General features: G+C 34.3%; 1 protein-coding gene across 3 annotated transcripts; it reads right to left on the reverse strand.

The window, feature by feature from the left end:
- Window positions 1-1,970: 1,970 nt before the first annotated feature.
- LOC116164245 lies at window positions 1,971-24,343 on the reverse strand. 3 transcript variants are annotated; one of them, XM_031478390.1, is made up of 6 exons: window positions 24,103-24,343; window positions 18,491-18,701; window positions 10,102-10,558; window positions 5,362-5,548; window positions 4,984-5,312; window positions 1,971-2,194 (listed from the first exon to the last, which is right to left on the reverse strand). In XM_031478390.1, the coding sequence occupies exons 3-6, from the start codon at window positions 10,430-10,432 to the stop codon at window positions 2,103-2,105; spliced, it is 939 nt and encodes a 312-aa protein (XP_031334250.1). In that variant the 5' UTR covers window positions 10,433-10,558; window positions 18,491-18,701; window positions 24,103-24,343; the 3' UTR covers window positions 1,971-2,102. The 3 variants fall into 3 exon arrangements, with proteins under 3 accessions (XP_031334250.1, XP_031334249.1, XP_031334251.1); XM_031478389.1 differs by lacking the exon at window positions 18,491-18,701; XM_031478391.1 differs by lacking the exons at window positions 18,491-18,701; window positions 24,103-24,343 and adding an exon at window positions 15,894-15,911.

The raw sequence follows: 24,343 nt of genomic DNA on the forward strand, positions 1-24,343 counted from the left end.
TAATGGAGCTCAAATTACGACCCAGATAAGAGTTCTCAAGTTAAATTTTTCTATTAGTACCCAGAATTACATCAGGTGCTAATTAAAAATGTGTTAATTAATTCTGTGGAATTTGTTATGTGCCTTAGAAAAACTATATACTTAATGCTCGCCAGGATAGAATGCCGATCACAGAGCACCTGATGACGATCTACAATCGTATGCTTTAGGGCCGATTTATAAACTTTGTCGCCAGCGTTCGCGCTGGCAGTTCGTAGTTTACCGAAGATATTGACTAATGGAAAAAGAGTACCTACCCATTTGACGTGCAAATAGTGTCAAACTCAAACTGTGTTTTCCATTGGTCAATATCTTCGGTGAACTACGAACTGGCAGCGCGAACGCGGGCGACAAAGTTTATAAATCGGTTTAATCTTCTGTTGTTCTGTAAGCGCTACTTTTTTTCAAAAAGGCGCTAAAGACATTTACTATTCATGTTCATATAAAATAATGATTTGTAAATGTTCGAAAGCGATATAATCTCGGATAGTTGAACAATCAGTACTATAGGGCGGTTGAAATAATCATCAAATAATCATCTCTTTTTGTAGCGGATGGAAAGCGTTAAAATGAAGTAAGACCACTTTTCTTATTTGATAATTGTATTCGAAAGCGTCATATAATCACATAGTGATGCATATACCTACTACGACCAAGGGGTTGAAGTGCTATCATCCCCTTTGATATGGGTGCAGAGTACGGAAATTAATAGCACCATAACTTTATAATTCTCATATGAATCTTATGATTATATAGAGATAACATACAATTTCGATAAAGTATGTAGGTAAATACATACATAGAAATTTTGGAACATCAAAATAAGACAAGTTTGAAGCTCTGTATCTTTTGAAATAAAAAATTTACGAAAAAGAAGTATATACCAAATTTGTGTAAAATTTGATGGTCTATAGTTCCTAATAACAATATTTTTTTTGTAAAGTGAACCTATAAAAAGATATATTTGAAAAACTAAAAAAACCAATCAATTTTCTTTGGTTTTAGGGGTGGTACGGAGCACAAGAGGTCGAAAACTTGGATTCTTAACCATCATTCCTCCATGACATACAAAAAAAATTGGTACTACTTCTGGTTTTGCAGGAAATGGTCCATTTTCAGTCTCTATTTCCCGGACTAATGTATCAGAAACGTTAAACTTAACGTGCAGGTTATTTGCCAAAAAACTTTATTTTGCGATATTTAGTATAGCGAAAATGATAACCTGCACGTTAAGTTTAATGTTAGTGATACATTACAGGGCTGATTATCTGTAAATGTAAATTCATTGGTCGGGAGGAGTGGATTTAATTCATTTCAATTTATTTACTGACCATTTGTTAATAGAAGTTAATTAACAGGTTTAGGTGCGTCATCGGAGCAGATGAGTCAGTAACATATACAGGGGTCTTACTTTTTGGATCGTTTAGACTTTAGGGTCCGAAAAAAGTGAACCTGTGAGATTCCATGCTTTGAAAGTTCTTTTTATACAAGCTAATTTCAACCTTTACTGAGAGGGGCTTAGCACAGGAGCTTTCGAATTGATGTTTTTTTCGTAGCAGTAGACCAAGTTACAGAGAAGTGGCTGAATACAAGAGTAATCACAATTATTTGTGAATGCAATGAATGTTTTACTATATACGGAGTGAGAATTCATAACCACTTTTCCGTTACGTCTTTATCATCGCCGCAAGCCCTCTTCTCGAATTATATTTGAGTTCAGATCTCAATTATTCATAATGGTAAGTTAATTATTTGGTCTGACTATATGGAATTTCAACGAGACAATAAAAGCGAACCGAGCAGTTTTGCAAATTAAATTGTGTATATTTTATGAACTTTCAAATGGTACGTTTGCAATTTCTTCCTAGAAAGGATTTCTGGAATAAACGTATAACATTCAAAGGTTTTATTTAAACTCTGAAAATAGTCGGAACAATATCTGGTTAAAATATAAAACAGAACAATGATTTGGACGCTTAGTTTATGTACAGGTATAACAAACATATCAAATTTGAGGGTACACTTAATATATCGCATGCTCTTATTTTAGAGGTATATCGTTATTACTTATAGATTGGAGGAGATAAATTGTGGAAGTTATGATGCCCTGGTTCTCTGTGCAGAGAGTTCATAAATTCTTCGTTTTCTTTTCGAACTGCAACAGAAAAACATGTTTGTAATGCACTAAAAGGTAAACTGTAAATACATCATAATAAATCAGAGTATTTTGTGCGTGTGAACATGAATATGAACGCGCGTTTGATGGGAGCGACAAAAGCTGATTTGTTCTATAATATAAGCACAGATTTAAAGGAAAAAGGAAAAAGGCCAACGTGTTTCATTCCTCCGGCACCCCTGACTACAGGGATACCGGAGGCGGGCTGCTCAGGGCTTCCTGGCCCTCTTCAGCCAGAGAACGGGATTGTAAGGATGGGTAAAGTTAGGGATGGGAACGGAAGGAACGGAGTTAGGGTGCTGAGGGGGAGAGTACTGCTCCAGCATTCGCCTCGTAGATTTCAACATAATGCTAGCATTATGCGAAGCTACGTATGTCTGAGGAAAACCCCCTGACAAAACCCCAGACAGAGCAGTCGGCAGCGGGATTCGAACCCACAACCTCCCGAATAGCATCGGTGAGCGCGACCACTGCGCCACGTGCCTCGGTGCACAGATTTAAACACTCTGTGCTATAAGTACTTGATGTGATGGTGGTATAGATGATGTGAATTTCACAAAAATGTCTCTCCAGACTTTATTATGGTTCGCACTGACACGAAGTTGTGATGCTATGATTTTTATATGAATAATTTCACCGTAATGATTATTGCTTTCTAAGCTGTGAACCCGAAAGCCTGTAAACTTTCATTACACTTCGCAATGAGGCAAAGAAATTTATGAATTACGGGAAAACTAATGTGGAGTACCTACTTCAGTCCAGTGTCCAGCTACAAGCAATAATATTGCTGAATTTGTAGATTTTTAAGGAGATTCGGCCGAGAAAAAAAAATAGCAAAAGAGAATCAGAATTAGACTATAATGACGACGTTTTGAAGAACATATATATAAAAGTACCTACATTCTCAAAGGTTCACAGAATCGAGGAAAATGCAGGCGAATTTTTCATTGCAAAATGTGTGAACCAGTGGAATGGATTTCGAAATCGACTCTAGAAAATGCATCAAGGCCATCAAGTCACACATTTAAATGACACCTTAAGGGACAGTTTCCGAACAGATAATCTCTTAGGATAAATATTACAAAGAAGCTTGAAGTATTGGGATTTAGGGAAGTTTTTCTGTAAATTGGATATAAAAGATCGGATTGTGGTTGACCTGTCGTGTATGAAATGCTCTGGTTGAGCTCGGTGCGACCCCTGAACACTACACGAGGATAATATCATTTACTGTATTTTTGAGCCAAATAGATTCAGAAAGAAAACCATATCGAATGACATAATGCAATAACAGCTTTTTCCTTACGCAAATTCATAATTTTTGCATGAAGTATGTCCTTATGTAATGGCGTTTTCGTCTTTTCGACGAGACTGACGTCCGTCTGACTGACCATGTACAATCAGTACATGAAATACATACTAAGCGTATAGTCTCACTGGTTTTATAATTTATTTCCCTATCGAGTGACGTAAAAATCCAATATGATGTCCATAACAAATAAGAAAGTTGATGTGATTTACTCGAGCCCCACAAGTCATAAAAATTTTATTTTAACCTCATTAGAAAGCTGAGAATAACGTAAAGGGTTTGTTATAGTTATTGGTACGACTAGTTTTGAAAGTGATACCTTTTTTCATGAATTTGCAGTTATCTTTAAAAACAAATGAACACCAACGCATTTTTGAAAATTACATCTGTTTTTTTTACCAAAACTTCGCATTTTTTACAAGAGACTTTGAATGGGTAAATTAATCAGCGTAAAATTCTGCATAACTTCTTTACGGTTTACGAGATCCGCATAGTGAAAATGAAAAATTCACTCTGTATAACGCTAAAAACGAGTCTCCCCTTTAAATATGGCCCGCTTTGTATAGAGAATACTGGTAACTATAGCCACTCTTTGCTATAGCGGTGGAGTAGTGGGATGGACTTCCGCTAGCGCATGTTGATATGGAAAGCTTCCTGTGGGATTTAATTTGGTTGGAGGTGAATAATAGGCACTCTGGATAGTAACCCACAACAAAGTAGAAATGCGCCTACGAATGTTTTATTTTCATTCACTCTACATTTACGCAGGTTTGAGTGTCGAAATCTAAAACCCTCAAACAGACGGACTTCATGTACTAGGTATAAACTCAGTATAAACTGTATTTTTTACAAAAACGCTAAAAACCACATGAGATTCCCATCGAGTTTTCTTACGGCCGAATTCTTTATTCAGTATCTTTCCCGATCGTGAATATTCATTAGGGGACGAGTACCTACTTCGGCGGAGGCAAATTTTCCTGAGATCGAATATCTCTGAGGCGAATAATCTGGGGATGTTTTCTTCGAGGTCAAATGTTACGTGAGCAAATGTAACTGAGTAAGTTTTCCGGGATGAAGGATTCTACTGATGCAGCGGAAGGAGTAACTTGAACGTGACACAGGGTTAAAAACTTCGACCAATATGTTTTACAAAAAAGTATCAGGATTGTAGTGTTTAAAATTAATCTAATTGTTGCATTACATATTACAAGGAAGAAACTTATACGAGTAAAATGTAAGCTATGCGACTTTTGATTTTAGGAATCACAATATGGCACAAAGTCGGCTTTGAGATCATTTCGCAAATCGTTAAGTATACATATAGGTACCTGGTTTCACGTTTCATTTATAGCTCATGAAACATCGAATATACTAATAGTCGCACCTTCGTGTATATGTTTCTATATTAGTAGCTGTAATGTTAATGATGTGCGCATTCGATAATGGAAAGAGGACTATTTACCCATATCATCTATAATCGGTGCCATCCGTAGCGTAATCCCCACAAGAAGAAGACACATGAACAACAGTAAACATGCAGTGACAACAATTGTCCATCGAGCTCTCGGCGGAAGCTCATCTGGATCAATCTCTTTTACTTCTTCAGATATAGGCAAAGAAGTAATTTCAATGTGACTGGCCAAGTGTTTCTTTCTTCTTCTTCTTCGTCTTCTATGACGCCTGCGTTTATCCTTATTTAAATAATTACGATAGGCTATTGATGACTCATCTCCAATATCTTCAAAACCTTCCATTTTGAGCGAGACATAGTCGGCGGTGCACGGCATTGTCCTAAACATTCTCCTTTACATTATATTATACAGCAACGGTAGATACTTACATTTGCGGGTGTTCCGTGGAACAACATGGATATGATGCTGGTGAAATGTTTATGTAGTCGTCAGCTGAGCAAATGCTATCACAATGTAGATATTTGATAATTTCTCTTGTCTCTTCATCCCCATACGGCCGTAGACAACAGCGATGCCTTTTAAAGCGTGGGCTTTGTACATCGCCCTTGGTTGTATCTGTAAAAGATATACGGGGGTATAGAATCTGGGGAGTATATTGAAACTGCTATTCAAATGGATATTTGTATAACAGACGTTAAAGTAAAAAATGTCCCTGATACGATTTATGTTGGAATAACTATTTTTAATAGAAAGTAAATTTATGCGGGGAAGAGATTTTTAACTTTTATAGAGAAGGTCGTGACAGTTTTATATACTTACTTGAATGTATTCATCATTTTGGAATAAAGTAAAGTTGGAAACCCTTTATCCCCTATTACCATACCACTATCATTGTGCGACTGAAAGTGTTCTGTAGTATAGGTAAGTATAAGATCCTTTTGTTTGACGTCCCTAGTAATTTACTGTTGCGTAACTGCGTTTCGTTTTATATGTGTACCTTCTCCGTAAAACACACTCTTTCAAACCTTTTTCCACTAGTTTTTCCATTTGTGGAAACAAATGAAGGCTTAAGAAAGCCAATTTCCAGGAAAAGGATTTTAGACTATTTGGGGTCATGAAATCGTGCTCACATTTACTGTTCAATTTTCTCCTTTCAGAGTAGGTACAGAGCTTTACATTTTGAACAAGGTACAATTTCTATAATATATGGTTAAGGAGACGATAATTTATAGACATACATAATAGTTAGTTAATACTAGTTATTTACTTAAATAAGGTACCACTATAATGATTTTTAATCGTATTGGCTATAAGCTCTCAGTCGTGCAGTAAGTCCATTTTACATGAATACTTACTTATACAATAGAGGAACTATTTCCTCTATGCTTATACGTATACTTATATAAAACTGCCGCATTCAATCTAAGCGTTTTTATTGCAAAATTATAATTTACGAGCAAGGCATGTTCTCATAAAAAGACCCTCTGATTATTCACCTAAGTAAATAAGCCATACTCATAACAAATTTACTGTCGCGTTTAATTTATTTGAAAAGTAACGTTATAGCGTACGACCCCTCACTCTTTAATAAATTGATCAATAAACCAATTTATTTATTGCGTTTTATCTACCATCGTGATGTGCAATGATGCCAATAACGTATATGAAAGTGTAAGTCTAATTACTGCCCCATTCACTCTATAAACCCCGCGCTTTTATACCCATCAGTTTTTTTAATGCAGGATGAAGCTCAAATTAAAATTTATAAGCTAAGCTGGAATTTTTGTTAGTACGTTGCGAAAATGGGGTTGATAGGTATATGATTAGGCATATCGTGGAAATTGTAAGGCGATCTTCAGGCAACCCTTCAATTTGTGCAAAATGAAGACAATAAAGGACATAAATTTATTAGGAGTGATTTTTCGGAGGTGAGGTAAAGCAAACAACTGACAAAGATAAAGATTTAGCAGTTGTGCCAGACTTTATAGTTGCATCGTGCACCAGTATGTGTTAGCAGGATTGTAGAGTCGAAAGGCGGCGGGTCTATTTTCCGGTTTTAGCCATTGAAGCTCTTTAAAGTCGTTTCTGTCACTTTCTTTTTCGACGTCATATCTCCTTATTTCCGGTAACGTGTTTCCGGTCCACAAGTTTATTTTCAGATCCCCGCATCTTATGTTCAGATGTGGTTTCTTGTCCAGAGTCCAGGTCCAGTGCTTTATTTAGATTATTTTGGATCCTAAGGCAATTATTATGTGAGGTGAGAATATACAACTTCGGTAAATAGGTTTGGAAGCTCATTACTTACTCCACATAACTAAGAGCTGTAGTTCTGGAATATTAATATGTATACCTACTCCGAATTTGGAAGTATCCCCTAACACGGCGATTCTAATGCGACGTCTCATTGTCTCAATCGCAACATTTACTCATGTTACCAGAACTTGACTTCATTTTTTTACAAGTTATGATAGAGTGTAAATAAGCTTATAAAAAAAGCAACAACAATTTTTACCACATTTGTCAGACTTCGCGTCCACCTTCGATCGCTTTCATTATTGAAACCAAGATGCACTGTTTTGCATTCTATTCTAAATATTGCGAATATTTCCTACAAACATTTTCCGTATTCTGACAACTCGCTGAAATACTTCCCATAAGTCGAAATTTATACTTCTCCATTAGTGAATTCTTCTGATGTAGACGTTCTGGAACCTTGTTAGTGAAAAACCGCTACAGCCTTTTGGGGATAAACATGCTGTTTCAGTTTTCGAAAATCTTGTTTTGTTACCTGATTGTACGCCAAACTGTTCTTTGTTTTTCAACTTGCTTTTAACCTGTTATTATATATCATGTTTTGTGTATGTGATTTATATTCATTATGTTTTGTTATTATCAATCAATTGCAACAAATTATCTTATACATTGACAAGAGTTTTACTATTGCTAATTCGAGATTATTGACGATTAAAATAGCTGATCAAAATGCAAAGACATAAAAATACAAATTATACCTATACTATTACGCAATTACATTATTTTATATTGTACATATTCCTTCTCTACTGTACCATTTTTCAAAAATTTAGTTAGACCCTTTAAGAAAATTTCCAATCTAAATTTTACTATAAACCTATTACAAAATGCAATGGCAATAATTTCCTTTATTTACTCCCTCAAAGACTCGCTCAAAGATACCTAACTGTTTTCTTTCGATGAATCCGAGACATCTACGTACAGTAAAATTTTATTCCATCGATGGATTAGTTGATTATCACGAAAGTGCATGTAGGCACCTCTCTGCCGGGACAATCCGCTTTTATCTCCTCAATAAGAAATTCTTCAGAGTTACCGATCTCTATTTGGTGTTTGGTTTACTTGCAAGTGTAAAATGACTTTTCTCTGGGAAAATGATACAACAAATAGTTTATATGATTTAATTTTTTTATGCAAATATGCCACAGATATACGTAAACTTTGCTTTTAGCCCGGGAGGTAGCGTCCTATTTCACCGAAGCATTTTCGCAAAGCCCATCTGTCTACTATATATTTTTGAGCCATAACTTATAAACGACAGGGGCGTCAGCTGGTTGAAGAGAGAGACTGGGAAACACGTAAAAAATTGTTTTTCGGGGCATTTTAGCAAAGCTCAAAAACTGTAGGTTATATGTTTGTAATATTCCTTTCATAAAAAAATATGTCAGCTGCATTGGCCACGTGGAAAAATCTGCTAGCTGCATGCGTGAAAATGTAGGAAAAATACGAAAAATCGGACCATTTTCGTACAGCTGAAAATTGTATATATATACAATAGTGTACAATCTAAAAATAGTATAAATAACTGTCAGCTGATATTTAAATGTGGCAAAACCTAATAACATATTGACCATTTTGTGTCGCAATTTTCGCAATATTACGTACCGATTTAAATAGGTAATCATTTGTGCGTCGCTGTTTATGAAGGCCGGCGTGAATTAATTTCCATGGGTTTAAGTTTTTTAGTTCTACCAATCCCGACTCATTAGAACTCAAGAGGACAAAAGAGACATTGAAACTTGAATGATGCGGAAAAGACAGACTTTATTTTCAACACGGTTTAAAATTTTAGTAGTGTCTTTAATCGTAAGGGTAGATAAAGTAATTACTTTAACGGCAAGAGTAGATAACGTGGAACAAATCATTGTGCATTCTAATGACATCCGTCACTCTTATTAAATGGTACGCGGAGCACGATATAAAATGAAGTTCTGAATAGAATACAATATAGTTTCCATGGAAGCGAAGGGAGAACCTAAGCTTGTTATTTTCGCGTCTAAATTTTCAGAAGTTTTATCATGGTTTCTATGGCTTCTGTTATAAAATAAAGTTTTGTATTATATACAACGATAAAGGGAAACTAACCATCTCATGACAGTTAATCCATTTGATGAATAAAAGATTCCTTTATCGTCTTGTATAATATAAACTAACTATTATTGATTAGGAAGTAATCAGTTTAAATATTGTAACTACCCGTTACACAATACACGTAATCCAATGGGCATTTAGGCTAATTTACTCGATTATTCGGGTTGTTTTGTTGGTAGAAAAATGTGACAATTTTGGAAAATATACTAAACTGGTTAATCGCGTTGAATATTCGTAAATTTCTATTAAAATTACATCGTATGTCGAATCCGGACGATGTGTGGACGGATAACGAGTGCATGTAAATTCACTTGCATCTTAGCACCAAACTTCATATATTAATCAGCCCTGTGATGATGTAGGTATCTCTAACGACGGTTATTTGTGGAAGACGTTATTTTGCTCATACTAAATATCACAAAATAACGTTTTTTGGCAGATAACTTGCACGTTGGGTTTGATGTTTCTGATACATCACTGGGTTAGCCATGGAAGCTGACGATAATTTTGGAAGCTTGATGTTTTTTGTATTTTTATTTCTCAGAGGACTATTGAAATCTAGTCGGGCGTCACCATTAACAGAATTGATGTTTTGTTGTATCCACTGTCCACGCTCAATGCAGCTAAAGACATCGTTGCCAGAAAAAATTACAGGTCTAATTACGCAAATCAGACATTCAGTTTATGTTATTGATTGTACGCCAACGTGCCTAGAGCGTAGGTATTGCGTATATGCTAATGCAGGTTCAAATAGTTAAACTTACCATCAGTTTTCGATTTCTTAAAGTTGTAATCCAATTCTTCTTCATCTGTTAATCTTCTACGCCTCCTGTGTTTGGGACTGGGCGAATTTTTTTTAACGGTCCCCTTGGAATAGTTTGACGATAACGAAGAGGCCATTCGTAAACGATGCACGAAGCTTTTGGGACTTGAATTGATGCTCGACAGCTGTACTTTGTCATTTTTTATTGCTTGCGCTTTATTTTCCACAAGGATTCTAAATACAGATTCTAATTTTGCAACTTCTACGTAAATTGCCCTTTGTGGTTTGAAATGTAAGTCTTCAGTAGACACAGCTTTATCAGTCTTTTCCATTTTTCAGAGTTAATTTTATTATGAATCCTCATAATATGTCTCCCACATATTCATAATGCCATTTGATTGTCGTTACCATAGTGTGAAGTTGCATTACTGGTGTGCTTTTGACAATTTAAAGGCCATCTAGAACAAAATAAAAAGGTTATACATTTGAACAATTTGCAATAATTACGGTTAACATTAATCGAAAAATTATGAATCCAATCCCGATTCCAAGCTCTTCCATCAACAACCTATAGTGCCACCGTAAGTGCATACGATATAAAAACATGTCTGTTTCTAGTACATGTATTACTTACATAGAAAATGCCGATATGTGAGTTTTACAAATACCGTAGATTCAACGTACATACTATACATATATAGGTATTAGTTTTACTACAATTAAGCAGATATTGTTCTTTATCCGAGTTATTCTAGAGGTATTACTTGCAAATTAGGTAGTAGGCGAAAGGCAGGTATTTTCATTTTTTCAACTCATTTCCAAGCGTTGATTAAAATTTTAAATATTCTAACCACAATAGTATAACGTTTCTCTTCTCTGGAAATTAGTAATTTACACGATCATTTCTCCTATAATCGCGCATCATAATGAGCGGCTTAATTGATAACTGATATTGATGGCGTGATCAAATTATTCATTTGCTAATTTTCAAGTAAAATTTATACACGTGTACAGGTTCTCTGGCTTTGGCTTTATAAACGCTCCGATAAAAGCTCCTGTGTACTAGTCACTACTTTCATTTCGCAGTTATTTACGCTGTTGTTCTGTTGTAGATTCAAATTGAAATGACATGTCAAAGGATAGGTTTTGCATGCCCAATTGTACCAGTGGTGCATTATTTGTGGGCGGATTTTATTGAAATCTTAAAAGAAGGAAGAAATGAATTAAATGCACATGAAAAAATAAGTTGAACATAGACGCAGACTAAAAACACGCAAAACAATTAAGAATTTTAAAAGTCTCTCAGAAGCTTGAATCTGTGAAGAATCTGAGACAATACGAATTTAAGTTTTAATATTAAAAGTAAATTAGTTATAATGTCATACGAATGGTCGATTGTTTTTTCATCACCAGTTGGTGTTAAAATCGTGTGAAGTTAGAAACGTACGCGTACGTACGATGTCATTTCACGGCCCGAGTGTAAGAAATATCGCGTTGAATACACGAAGCGCCGTCGAATGGAGATAGGCTTTGATACCCTGCCCTACGGTTATAGTTCGTGATAATATTGTGAATTTAGTTTAAATTAGTTTTATTTTGTATGTACATGTTTTTACGTACAAGGTGGATTAGGCCTCCTGGGGATACCACGTTAAAAAAACGCGCCATTAACTCTACCTCCTGGGTGGTGTGGAAACGAGTTTGTATAATGACGATATAACTAATTTATTATATCACTTTTGTAAGATTGACGAAAAATGATTTGAAAATAAACATTTTAAAAACTTGTTTTGTACGTTTTAATTTCCATCAGCTCTTTCAGAATCATGAAGTGATAAAGATAAAAGCAATTAGAGAACCAGATAATCAAATCAAAAAAGCAAATCAAGTACAAAACCGCGAATTCTACTAATTGCTCGAATAAATCAGACAATTTAATCTAATTTGACCAATTTAATTCAATTAAACTCGTAAAACCGCGAAATTCAAATAAATCCCACGAAACCGCGAAATTAATCGACCAATCAAAGCGCGATCTAACCGCGAATAACAAAGTGGAGGTGATGAAGTCGAGCGGTTCTATTGATGTTGACCAGGGAAGTACAGACCAATAAGGTACTGTTTTCATTATGTTGTTACCTACTAGAACAATATTGAATTGCTAATAACCTAATTTTGATCCTTAAGGAGTTGTGTGAAATGTTCACAGGTTGAGACGATTGAAATCGATTGATTGGGTTTATAAATACCCATGATATATTTGCATAGGCTATATCCCAATAATGAATTTTGAATTAAAAATCCTATTTGATGGCCCTATTGGGATATTTTTTAAATTATAAACACGTAAGTAGAAATAAGTGATTCTCAGATAACAGTAAGGGCCGACAGAGATCATTTGTGTTATTTTTTGTTTGTTTGTTTGGGTAACCATATGGCATGGAATTTTGTGTTTTAGCTTGACGAAGTTCTGTTGTAGAGCCACCCTATTGCTGGTGGTTTCATTGTTATAAAATATTAATTCAGCAATCGGAATAATTTTGTTCGTAAGTTCAGTCAGGCATGTTGTGATAAAGTTAAACTTCGATACAAAGAAAGCTCAGCCACCTTCCCCTTTGGGAAAATCCCTTAAAAAGTATCAGATCATTAACTAAAATACCGAGAGATTAGAATTAATGCTGCAGTTTTTTTTAGCTTTTGCTCAGTTTATGAAAGTCGATGGCTTGAAATGCAATGAGTAGGAGAGTTTAGCGAGAATTGCTGCACTTATCATTATTGTATCATTTATCCCTTTACGTTTTTATAACGAAATTCCTTCCGCTTTGTAGCTACTTACACAGACGTAATCTTATGATAATCGCTGGCATAACAATCCAATTTCGTTTATGTCTAAGCAGGGCGACTTAAGATATTAACTTCAGATCCGTTTCATCCCTGCATTCGCTGCTTCCTTTAAAACTTCGTACTAAATTAGGTATTAAAATACAAAGTTGAAAGTTACAAAGTCATTTTTCGCAATCGTAAACGAATGAAAGAATTCTTTGAAAGTAAAGCCTTGTATTTATTTACCTTAATATTCTAAAATTTAGCAAACCCTTCGAAATCGATTTACTTTGACAACTTAAACTTTTACGGTATATTATATTGTTTTTAGTAGGTAGGTTTAGTACCAACACTATAGGTACACTTCTTCAACTTTACTTAACTAAAATGTCTACCCTATTCAATTCGAGCTGGAAGAAATAATAAAAAACATAGTGTTTATTGTAGGTAATGCTTTTTGATACACAACATTGTTAGTTTTGTTTTCTGATGCGTAAATAAATAATGTTGAAGGGTTTCCGACACGGTAGGCGACATATACCATTATGGTCATGTGAAAAACATAAATTTTTCACTCAAATCATAGATTATTATTTTAATCTTATGCCGAAATGAAAGATGTCATTTACTCGTTGTCATTGGATACTCTGAGCAATGCATATTTGATTTATAGTTAATAATTGGGAGAGCGAGCGTTTTTTTTATTTTGTCGCTTATAACTAAGCTAAGCTTACCTATAAGCAAAGACAACCCTTCTCTTTGCTATAAGCGACAAAGTGACATTCCTCGAAAAAGATGACGTTTGTGTTGTCAAATACGAGCGCCAATGCCTACTTTGGATATCGATTGTAGAAAAAAAATTTATTTACTCTTAAGCCTAATTTACATTTGGCAAGTTTACTGGCGAAAGTACTTTCTGCCAGTAAACTTGCTACCCTATTTCTATTTAACTGGCACTTTCCGCGCATTTACACGTGGCAAGTTTACTGGCCGACAGTACTTTCCGCCAGTAAACTTGCCAAATGTAAATTAGGCTTTAGCTCCACCCCACATCCATTCATTTGTGACAGAGATGGGAATTTCCTGACCAGTTTCGAGCATTCTGCCCACTACTCCGAATTAGGTTTCCTGCAGTTTTCCCAATTCGCAAGGTAAATACCGGAGTAGTAATAGAACAACTTAGGAACTCCTGCAGAGGCATCTCTAAAAAGCAGTATGCGGGTCACTTTGTAATTGGGCGCGCTTGAGGGTCCAGAACAAGAGAGGGATAATAAATAACTAATAAATAAATAAATCAGTACTTTTAGTATGTTGTTTAACACACCTTCACCTACAACTATATAAAAAATCGCTTTTACACGAATTATTTCCCCTATTTGTGAGTTTTTGGTCTTCGTTGAGTATTATTACCGCCTTTAAAAAATTGTAGCAAAAGTTCAAGTGTAAAATGATTGATTTAGTGCACCAAATTTCTCCTTAATCCGCGACCAATAATGTTAAAATCTATGTGGAAAAAAATTAATCGCTTGCTTGTATAATTGAACATAGAATTGTTAAGAAAATTTCGTTACGAGGACAGCCATTTCTTGTTCGAATTCACTAAAGCGAAAATATTATCCGTCAAGGAGATTCCACGATACAACTCCATGAATAATCTACGCTAATATTGCTGTGAGGAGGGCTGTTTGTTTCCACTTTGTATTTGTATCCACATCGCCGCTGTCAAAGTACCAGAATTAAGTAAGGTATTTGTAATGTCTGTATTTTGTAAAAGGGTCAGGGAAACATTTTTATAAATTCATCTTGATGTATACTTTTGGTAAGTAAAATTTTAGATTTGGATTTTCTTAAAGATATCGCCCTTCGACTAACTGAGGGCCATTAATATTAACATGTCTTATACAAATTAATGACTAGCGAAAACCAATTTGTTCTATAAGTAAGGTATCCAGTTCATTCTCATTGAATATAAGGTATCGTATATCGACCCATTTACAATTGTTTGATTGAATTTAGGATTAAAAGTGAATTACAACAAAAAATCGATATACAAGGCAATCCCCTTAATGTAGTTCAAAACCGCAGAAGTGGGCCCGGACGGACGAACATACAAAACGCAAACCATAGCACATTTTTTTTAATTTAAAAAAAATCTGCTAAAAATAGATAACGTGCATCCGGCGCTTGTTCTTGATCGCAACTTTTAAGGTAGGTACGAATAAGGCTTCTCAGTCGTGGATTTAAATTTTTTGCGCCCCTAGGCGCCCCTCCCTTCAAAAATAATCTTTAAATTGCAATAAATTTTAAGATGCTAACAAAAATCACATTATAACTTGAAATTTTTAAAACTAATATGAAAAGAAATATAGTATATTCACACACGTCAAAACTTGAATTGTCGATTATCGTTCTTACAGTTACAGTTTGTTTAAACTATCTAATTCCATTTTATCTCATTTTAATTAAACATTTTAGCATTTGTAATTTGTTGGGGGTCTAAAACTTAAAATATTACCTAAAATAAATATAGTGCAAAAAAATGCCGCCCTCTAAAGCTGCCGCCCCTAGGCACGTGCCTAGTGTGCCTATATGTAAATCTGCCACTGAGGCTTCTAATGATGAATCATACAATGTTACCATGACGAGAAGTTTCATTAAATTAGAAAACAGTATCTAATAGTTATTTATGCATTAAGACCATTATGAGGATGTATGTGCCCTCTGGCACGAGGGCTTGTAAGTCGCCCTCTGGCCCGAGGGCTTGTAAGTCGCCCGAGGGCATAAACATCAAGTAATGCCCGTGGTACATACAACATTTTATATCGTAGTAGACCATTGTTTATTAACGCCTTGGAGACGAGATACGTTATAGGGTTATAGTATAGTGGTAATAATACCCTAGGGCAAAAGAATTCTTATAATTATATTTAGGAACTATAAAATATTAATGTCATGAAAAATAGAAATTACAATTTTCGAATGTGCCTTGGAAGCTGTTCGAAGTTCCTCGATGGGCTGCGTTGTTTCCACCAGCGGCGGCAATAGGGCAACTAAGAGTCCACGCTTGATAAGATGTACTTGCTTCAGTAGAAGGAACACCTGCTAGCATCTTCGCAATTTTAATTTTTGACGCCTGGCTATCTTCCAAATACCCTTCCGCAACAGCCGTACTTTTCCAGCCACCGTGGTACTTCAACGTTGTCATTAAAACCCTCGCATCCGCCAACAAAGTCGTGGAAGTTCTTCTTTCAGGAATATTCACGACAATGATGGAACTTCACCAACTGACTTACCAATTTATGGAAATTCTTTGTCGTATACGCATCTTATAAACTTTCAGTAGCTTTGACTGCATTCGAGGCGATTTTTTCAGGAATTGCATTGGTTGCATTTTCAGCATTCATGATTGAAAAAAAATTGTTTAGAACAATTGCTGTCTCCTAGATACAGCGTTCACTGACTACCCCGACTCTTTCTAAATCAAATCTAATATTTCTTATCTATTATTATAATTATCTATAACCGCTAGTATAATGACATAAAATAAATAATTTGTGATAGACGGACTTTCATCAATCGATGTAGGTATATTGCTGCGTTAAAATGCTGGTATGCTGGTATTGGTCAGTTTTTGATATCCGAAACTTCATGTAATTTATAACTAGAGAGAGAGTTGTTATCGGGTGGGCTACGTGACATATACCTACATTTATACATTTATGACATTTCGAACGTTGGAAACTGAAGCCGAAGGTATCGGTGCGCCTGAAGGCACTTCCTGAATAATTAATGACGTAAGGCGAACTATCTTCATGTTTTATACGCAAGTACAATGCTGCAATTAAAGGAGGTGAATTACTAAAATGCATGTAGTTTCGTGTTATAGAAGTGCGAATCACGGTAGGTGAGATTTGGAGGGTTTGTTTTATTTATTTAAGTCAGCTCAGGAGCAGGTAGCATGTGGTGGTATTATAATTTAAAGGTTACTATAAGGCCTGACATTAATTACTTGAATGTGCTTGTGTTAATATTACTTGAAATCCATGTTGCTGTCACAGCAATCAATTTTGACTTCATGAGATAGACAGTAACACTTTTGCGTTATGTTTATGACGCAGTAACATTCACACAATAATTAAAGGCACTGTGGAATTATATTATTGGAGGCTCATTACCACAACCTATACGATCATTAAACCACTTCCACTTAAGTATTAGTTAACAACATCATGATAACGTTTGGTTTCCGAAGATAATCAATAACACTTAGCAAGTTGAATTGTTCCAATTTTGGGATTAATGATTTTAACTCTAAGATAAGGGCTTTACTGTACGTAATCGGAAAACGTTAAGCTCCTTAAGGAAGTAATCACTTTCGGTGTCATTATCTGGGTTTCCTTAATGACGCGGAACCACGATAAAATGCAACTTTGTAAAAGTTGAAGTGAGAAGATTTATTAGAAGAACAGATATTAACTTATTTAGTGCTTTTATAATCCTCGCAACATAATACACAAAACTAGAAGCGTCGCACCTGGAACAAATAAACCTTCCATCTATAGGTACAAAAAACCTACGTTTTACAATTGATATCGACGAGATGAAATTATCCACTGTGTGAATTTATATCGTTGTCTACAGTATCGCAAATTTAATGCTGTTAGCACTCGAACAATCGGAAAATGCTAAACATTGGTGGATAATTGAAAACTCCTGTGCAACAGCCCTTTGTTTTTATACACTGAGAAAAAAGTTTGGTTACAGTAAACAAATTTTATTTTGAGTTAACAAATATTAAGTTCAAATGTCAACAAACAAATAAAATGTTGTTGTTACCAAATGGTTTACTCAATTATGGTGACACCTAGAAATAGTATTTTTACCATAAGCAATAAATGATTGAAATTAATCCTACATATTTGTTTGAAGATAATGCTATTCTTTAACTGTTAACATATAATTGTTATACCCTAAGCCTCAAACTGTTTGATAGTAATGTGGTATAATAACTATAAATTTGATATTTACTAGCTATTAAAGAAGGCAAAATTGGTATTAAATTTTGTTTAATAATGATAATGGAATACGTTGATAATATACCTAGATCTAATGGTATTTTATTATTAAGAAACGTTTTGTATTAATTCCGGTATAAATGATGCTTACCACAATTTCTTTACTAATGACAAAGTGATTTAAGAATTATGCACTTGATGGGTACAAAATATTTATTAACTTTCAATAACTATTTGATAGGATTAAACGGGATGTAAATTAACTAATATTAACAACAAAGAATCCAAATCAATAACTGTTTATTTAAAAAAAATCCTGTAGATAATCTTAAATGTGCTAAAAATCCGTAACTGCGTTAATAAACTACTTAACTACTTGTTAATTTTACTAATAATAAAAAGAAAAATAATCATTTATTTTACTTTAAACATATTTAACACATATTGCCCACCAGCAACCAAATGTGTGTGTGAACGTGTTCAATATATAACCACACCTATCAGGATGTATAGTACCTATATTAGTAATAACATTACAAAATAAAAACACACCTTTATCTTCTGTAGAAAATATACTTTACAATCCCAACTATACAGGTAATTCACCGTCATCCTTTGGGTCTAGAAGTATCAACGCGCAACCAATTGTGAAATTCACTCCATTAAATTTAATCGACTCAACTTCGAAAAGGGATGCTCAATTCGGTACGCGATCTTTTAATAAAATTCTATGGGTTTCATCCATTGTGTTTTTTTCCAAATTCTAAAAATAAAATGAGGATGTAATTTTCAATACCAAGACAACATTAATTACCAAAAACAAAATTTATTTCCCAAGTAAAACACCCAAAAACTTCAAATTTTTTTGGCAAACCAAAAAGTAAAAAATTAAAACAATATATAGCAAACGAGTTCCTAGTATGGCTATAGCTTGGCATTGTGTATTATACGGTATTATTATGGCTAAAGCTATGCTCATTTTGTGTTTTCTGGTAGGAATGATGTCATAGGTACCATCATTATTATTATTATTAAGCAATTAATGCAAAAGAGTACTATACTACACTACTTTAGAAACTAATATGGCTAATATGGGACTCACTTACCTACAAACACTTCGGAAAATTGCGCTAAACCCGCGCACCGCCTCAATAATTTTCGCTAGATTCTATATTAGTCCATCTCGTAGTCCATATTTCTAACGTAAAATTGAAGCACCACATAATGTGATTTGTTGGATTTCGGGAAACAAATGAAAATCACATTCACAATGCACTTTACTGTTTTATAATATCAACCCTGTAGCCGCACTAATTAATGACTAATTCAATGAGGTAACTACACAGTATGCTTGAATGAAAAGACAAGATGTCCACACCTCAACTTTGTATACAGTACCTACTTTATAAGTGTAAAGTAATAAGTTCAGCATTCTTTATTGTTAGAAAGTATCATGTCATTTTAGACTTGTAAGCGGTAATCCTAAAGGTGATTTGTTTAATACTATGCCAGTATATTAATATCTAAAATACAGACAGATACTATATGATTTTCTATATATTAAAGAATGTCTATCTTATTGTTTAATAAACGATCTTAACAGTTAAAAACGGTAGGTAACGATAAATAAATGTGGCCTAAACAAATTGATTTGTTAAATTTAAACAATACTTTTCGCTCAGTGTAATAAGTTTGATAAACAGCTTCCATGTACTTGTCACTGTGCTCATCGAAGTCGCACTTGGCTGTTGTATTTTATGAGGGTTGGTTTTAATTATTGTTGGGTAAAAGTAAGGGATAAGCAGATTTCATAGTAGGTTAGGTAACAAATGTATTTAGGAGCGTCACCTGTCAACTTTAGATTTCACAAATGATGGAATAAAGCTGTTGTAGTGAATAAAATGCTTAGCGTAGGTATAGCAATATATCGTAGTTGTGAAACCGTTATTTCATATGGTCTGTTTAGGGAAGTTAAGTCCTGACGTCCACGAGATAAGGAAAAGTACATACGCTTTTAAATTTAAATAAACTCAATTTCAAAGATTATTTACCTGAAACCGCCAAGAAAATATAAATTTCAGAGCTATTTTGACATTAGAAAATTGATCTTTACTTGACTAGTACTGTACTATTTTTGCCTGACTCCCATTACAGTCCTAGTACTTACAAAATAACAATTAGATCCTTCATTGAATAAGTTATTGCATCAACGATTAGATAATTATAATGCTGACTATGTGGATATTTTTAAATATTAACATACCTGCACAAAGGATAATGGTTTTTTTAATTTTCAACAATTAATGGAATATGTGTGGAAGTAATTATGTGTAGATACATTGACACACTTATATAGAAAAAGAAACGGTTTTTTAGTTTTCGCAAAAGCAACATGATTTCTAGATGCGTTATATCGTCATTAGTCGAAAAGGTACCTCACAGATTTGAGTGTTTGTAAGTGTTAGCTTTTTGGCCAAAATATGCCAAAAATACAATATTGCACTACGGCGGCCGCAGCTTCGGCTACACTATGACAACGTCTCGCGTACCCTTCTACACTGATACCTGCTTTTGTACCTAGGTATAAAGACTGTAGTTGAAAAGTAGGTACAAAGCATAAACTGCAAACTGCAGTAAAAATGACACTGCTTGTTTTAATTAATTTGAAATCTCTATGGAAACAATTAAATAATGTGTTTTAAGCATGCGTGATTAAGTATCAAAATTTCACATACAGTGAATTTTTAGCGCATTTTTGAAAAAAATACGCTATTATATTCGTTATTGCTGGCAGGCCGGCTGTCCGCGTTAGATCTCCACAACTACAATAGCTAGAAACTTCAAATTTTCACTAAAAGCTTCCTGCTATAGTGTAGATGTGCAGGCACTAGTCTATTTTGAGTTAGATGTGTGATCGATAATTGAAGAAAATAATTTCGATATGGGTTTCGGACGTGCTATAATTTTACCGTTAGATAGCGCTACCAGTATAAAAACTTATTTTTTATTATACCTGAATCACAATCTCCGTTTTAAACACTCAAATGCGTGCGAAAAAAGGCCTTTAAAACACACGTGCTTTAAAGTTGCTAAGTAACGATACTTCAAGTATGACTTTTGAAACTGTCATCTGGATGAAATAAAAAATCCTCTTAGGTCGCTTTCTGTAAATGCAGAACATTTCTTTGGCTTTTGTACCTATCCTTTGGTTGAAGCTTTCACAAACGCGCGTAATTTAGGGTATGCTTCCAAATCTGTTCCACTTTTTAATCGCAACATTGCTTGGAAGTTTTGAATGAATGCACCAAAATATAGAAGATTTAAATACCTTTGACATTTCCTTCATGTATGCCAGCATTATCGATTCATTTAAGACTGTATTCGTAAGTAACTTCCTATTCATCCATGGAAACAACTTTTCATATTCTTTATAATAGGCTTTATTGGAGTTGGTTTTTACACCTACCAACGTTTGTTTAGATTTTACAACAATCGATTTAATGGGCGGTGTATTATCTTTTTCAACGGAAATCGTTTAATTCACAGAATAAGACCTTCACAGAACAGAAACATAAATGGCGCTAAATTGTCACTGATTACAGCGTTTCCCGTGGTTGTACGGAGAACTATTTATCTCAGACTCAAATCTCGTTACAGGAAATATTTTTACCGTCGATTTTATACGTACACAGGTTTTCCACATGTCAATTTTGACTTTTGAAAGATTTAAAATATGAACAAGTTATGTGACCGTAAAAAGTATTGTGTGTCGGATTGTAACAATAAAATATCAAAAAGGCATCGTTTCCCACATTTTGAAACAGGTTGTTTTGTGCTTGAAACGCGAAGAGGGTTGAAATGTGCTGTTATTTCTTTCCTATTTATGCAAGGTAAGTAACAGGTACAAATTGACGCAGAATTATTACCAACTGTACCTATAGGCGCAAAAGGGTGTAGACTTGAGTTTTATATTTATATAGATGTAGATACTTATATTGTAATTCGTTTTAGATAATTCAACAACTTCCACTCTCGCTTCTCAAGTAACCAGTAAGCACCAGGATCAAGTTGTCAAAAACTTGTGTGACAATTTGCTGAAACGGTTTTATCACCTCTTGGAACAAAAAATTTAGTTCTAAATATATTTTTTAACAAAAATATGTAGTCCAAACAGCAATTAAAACCAAATATTTCGTAGGACCTCGTTACGTAAGGATCTTTTTGCAAAGTGTTAACTTCTACAAAGCGTAAGTTGCACTTACTTCTGAGTTTTATATGTAATTTGTAAACATGTAATTTAAGATGTCCGTGTTAAATAATGTAATGTGATTGTATCTAAATATACTTGCAATTTAACAACTGTGTATCCTTCATCTATATTTGTGATTTAGATCGAATTGGGGAAATTATGGATTTAGAAGCTGGTCACCAGATGGCGCTACTCTGATTTTGATGCTTTAGTTCACAATACACCCACCAGGGTCCGCCAAAATACCATACAAATTTGTAACATTGCTGTTTCTATTCTGAGAAGGCCGTATTCTGTGGTTTAATTCACAAAGACGATGATTTTTATAAGCAAACGTCAAGTGACATTTCCATGGCAATCGTGAAATTACGAACACCCAGCCCACTTAATTAGACATGTATTCGAGTATAACGTCAATATGACTTCATTGTATTTCCTATTTTTAAATTATACTGCAGGTATAATAAAAAATACTATAAGATACACGTGTATAATTGGTCTTTAAAGCACTTGCAACGTTAAAGGCACTCCGCTTTGCGTCGTGCCCTTAAACTCGTTGCGCGTGCTTTAAAGACTTGATTATACACTTGTATCTTAATATACTAATTTACTTTGTGATTTGTTTTACAAAATGAAGACGTACCGTCAATTGAAATTAAATAAAATTAATTATTTAACGCAGCCAAAATTACTCGTGAGATCGATAATTTTAAACTTCGCTAATAAAATACTGACCTGCATTACCAAAAATGCGCTTTAATCATGCATATGCTGATTTACAACTTGTTTTTAAATGCGAACATAGGAGTTTGCATGCAATGTAATTTCCCTATGTTCGATTTTTAAAAAAAACACATAAATCTATTGAGTAGTTCAAATGAGTAGTAGATACAATTGACAGCTGTCACATTTTTGAAAATACCACCGTCCAATTTAATTACGAAATCGGTTAGGTTATTGCTTAGAATGCCAAGGAGGACACTTCCAACATTTATTGTAATTGTTTTCGGTATTTATTTTCTTATTTTCTTCATTTATGTATTGAATAAATCAAATTAGTAGAATACTAGGTGCACATGACCTACAAATAATTGAAGGTTGGTTCACAATGAATTGCGATGTCAGCGCGTGCCATGTGAAGTCAAGTTATCGTAAGTTTAAGAAAAATTTATCCTAAAGTTGCTATGGCCTCACACGGCCTATTTAAAAAAATCTTACCGGGTGCTCTTCATCATAAAGACTATCAGTTGCTGTTCATAGTCACACAAGTTGTACGATTTGGGAATGTGAACCGCGCACACCTCATAGATTGATGTGTTTTTTTTAAAATCGAACATAGGGAAATTACGAGGGAAATTACATTGCATGCAAACTCCTATGTTCGTATTTTAAAAAAATTCACTGTATATGAATAGATAATTTAATTTGGAAATGTTACCTACATGTTGCGGTTTTTAGGTAAAATTTTATACCTACGTAATAATACGTCATGAAAGTGAGTCCACCTGACTTGGAGGCATTAAGGTGGCGTTTACAAAAAGTGCAAGTTACCTTGCGATTTCCTCAATAACTTTGTTTCGACTTTCGACGTAAAAAAATAAGCTTCTGGTTGCTAAAGGTTGAGCTAAGCTTGAGAATGAAGTTAAATTTGATAACAAATTATTATCAGTGTGTGATAAAAATGAATATTATATATTATATATTTGAATGAGAATGAATGCTATTTCAACCAAAAATTTGTACCCAGAAGGCAGTTATTGTGGAAACAAATTTCCAATTTTTAATGTAAACGCCACCTTAAAGAGATACTCCGTACTTTTCAATAAGCCTCCGCGTCATGTAAACGACCACTTTCATGACGTATTATGTAAATAACTATTATGGAATAAAAAAGAAATTTAGAAATGCTACTTACATTAACATAACTGATGGCATGCAGTCATAATAAAACGGGCTTACTATACTTTGCACCAACTGAGAACGGTTTGCTCCACATTCAATAAGTTCTCCAAATACATCCTTTGGTTATTTTCTAATATTGACTGTTCTTTTGAAATTTTTGGTCCGGTTGATAGAAAGATTTTTCCATAAATTCAGTGTATGTGTACATTTGAGGAATGAGCACTGAGTATTTCAGTTAAAATATTATTTACATA

This window comes from Photinus pyralis, unplaced genomic scaffold (genome assembly GCF_008802855.1).
Source record: "Photinus pyralis isolate 1611_PpyrPB1 unplaced genomic scaffold, Ppyr1.3 Ppyr1.4_LG2, whole genome shotgun sequence".
Lineage (NCBI taxonomy): Eukaryota > Metazoa > Arthropoda > Insecta > Coleoptera > Lampyridae > Photinus > Photinus pyralis.

Excerpts from the sequence above, each read along its gene's own strand:
- LOC116164245 (XM_031478389.1), bottom strand. The coding sequence starts at position 10,432 with ATGGAAAAGACTGATAAAGCTGTGTCTACTGAAGACTTACATTTCAAA. Across the intron at positions 5,549-10,101 it reads TAAGAAATCGAAAACTGATG|ATACAACCAAGGGCGATGTA; the intron begins GTAAGTTTAACT and ends TATCTTTTACAG. Across the intron at positions 2,195-4,983 it reads ACCGATTATAGATGATATGG|TTCGAAAAGAAAACGAAGAA; the intron begins GTAAATAGTCCT and ends TTTCTGTTGCAG.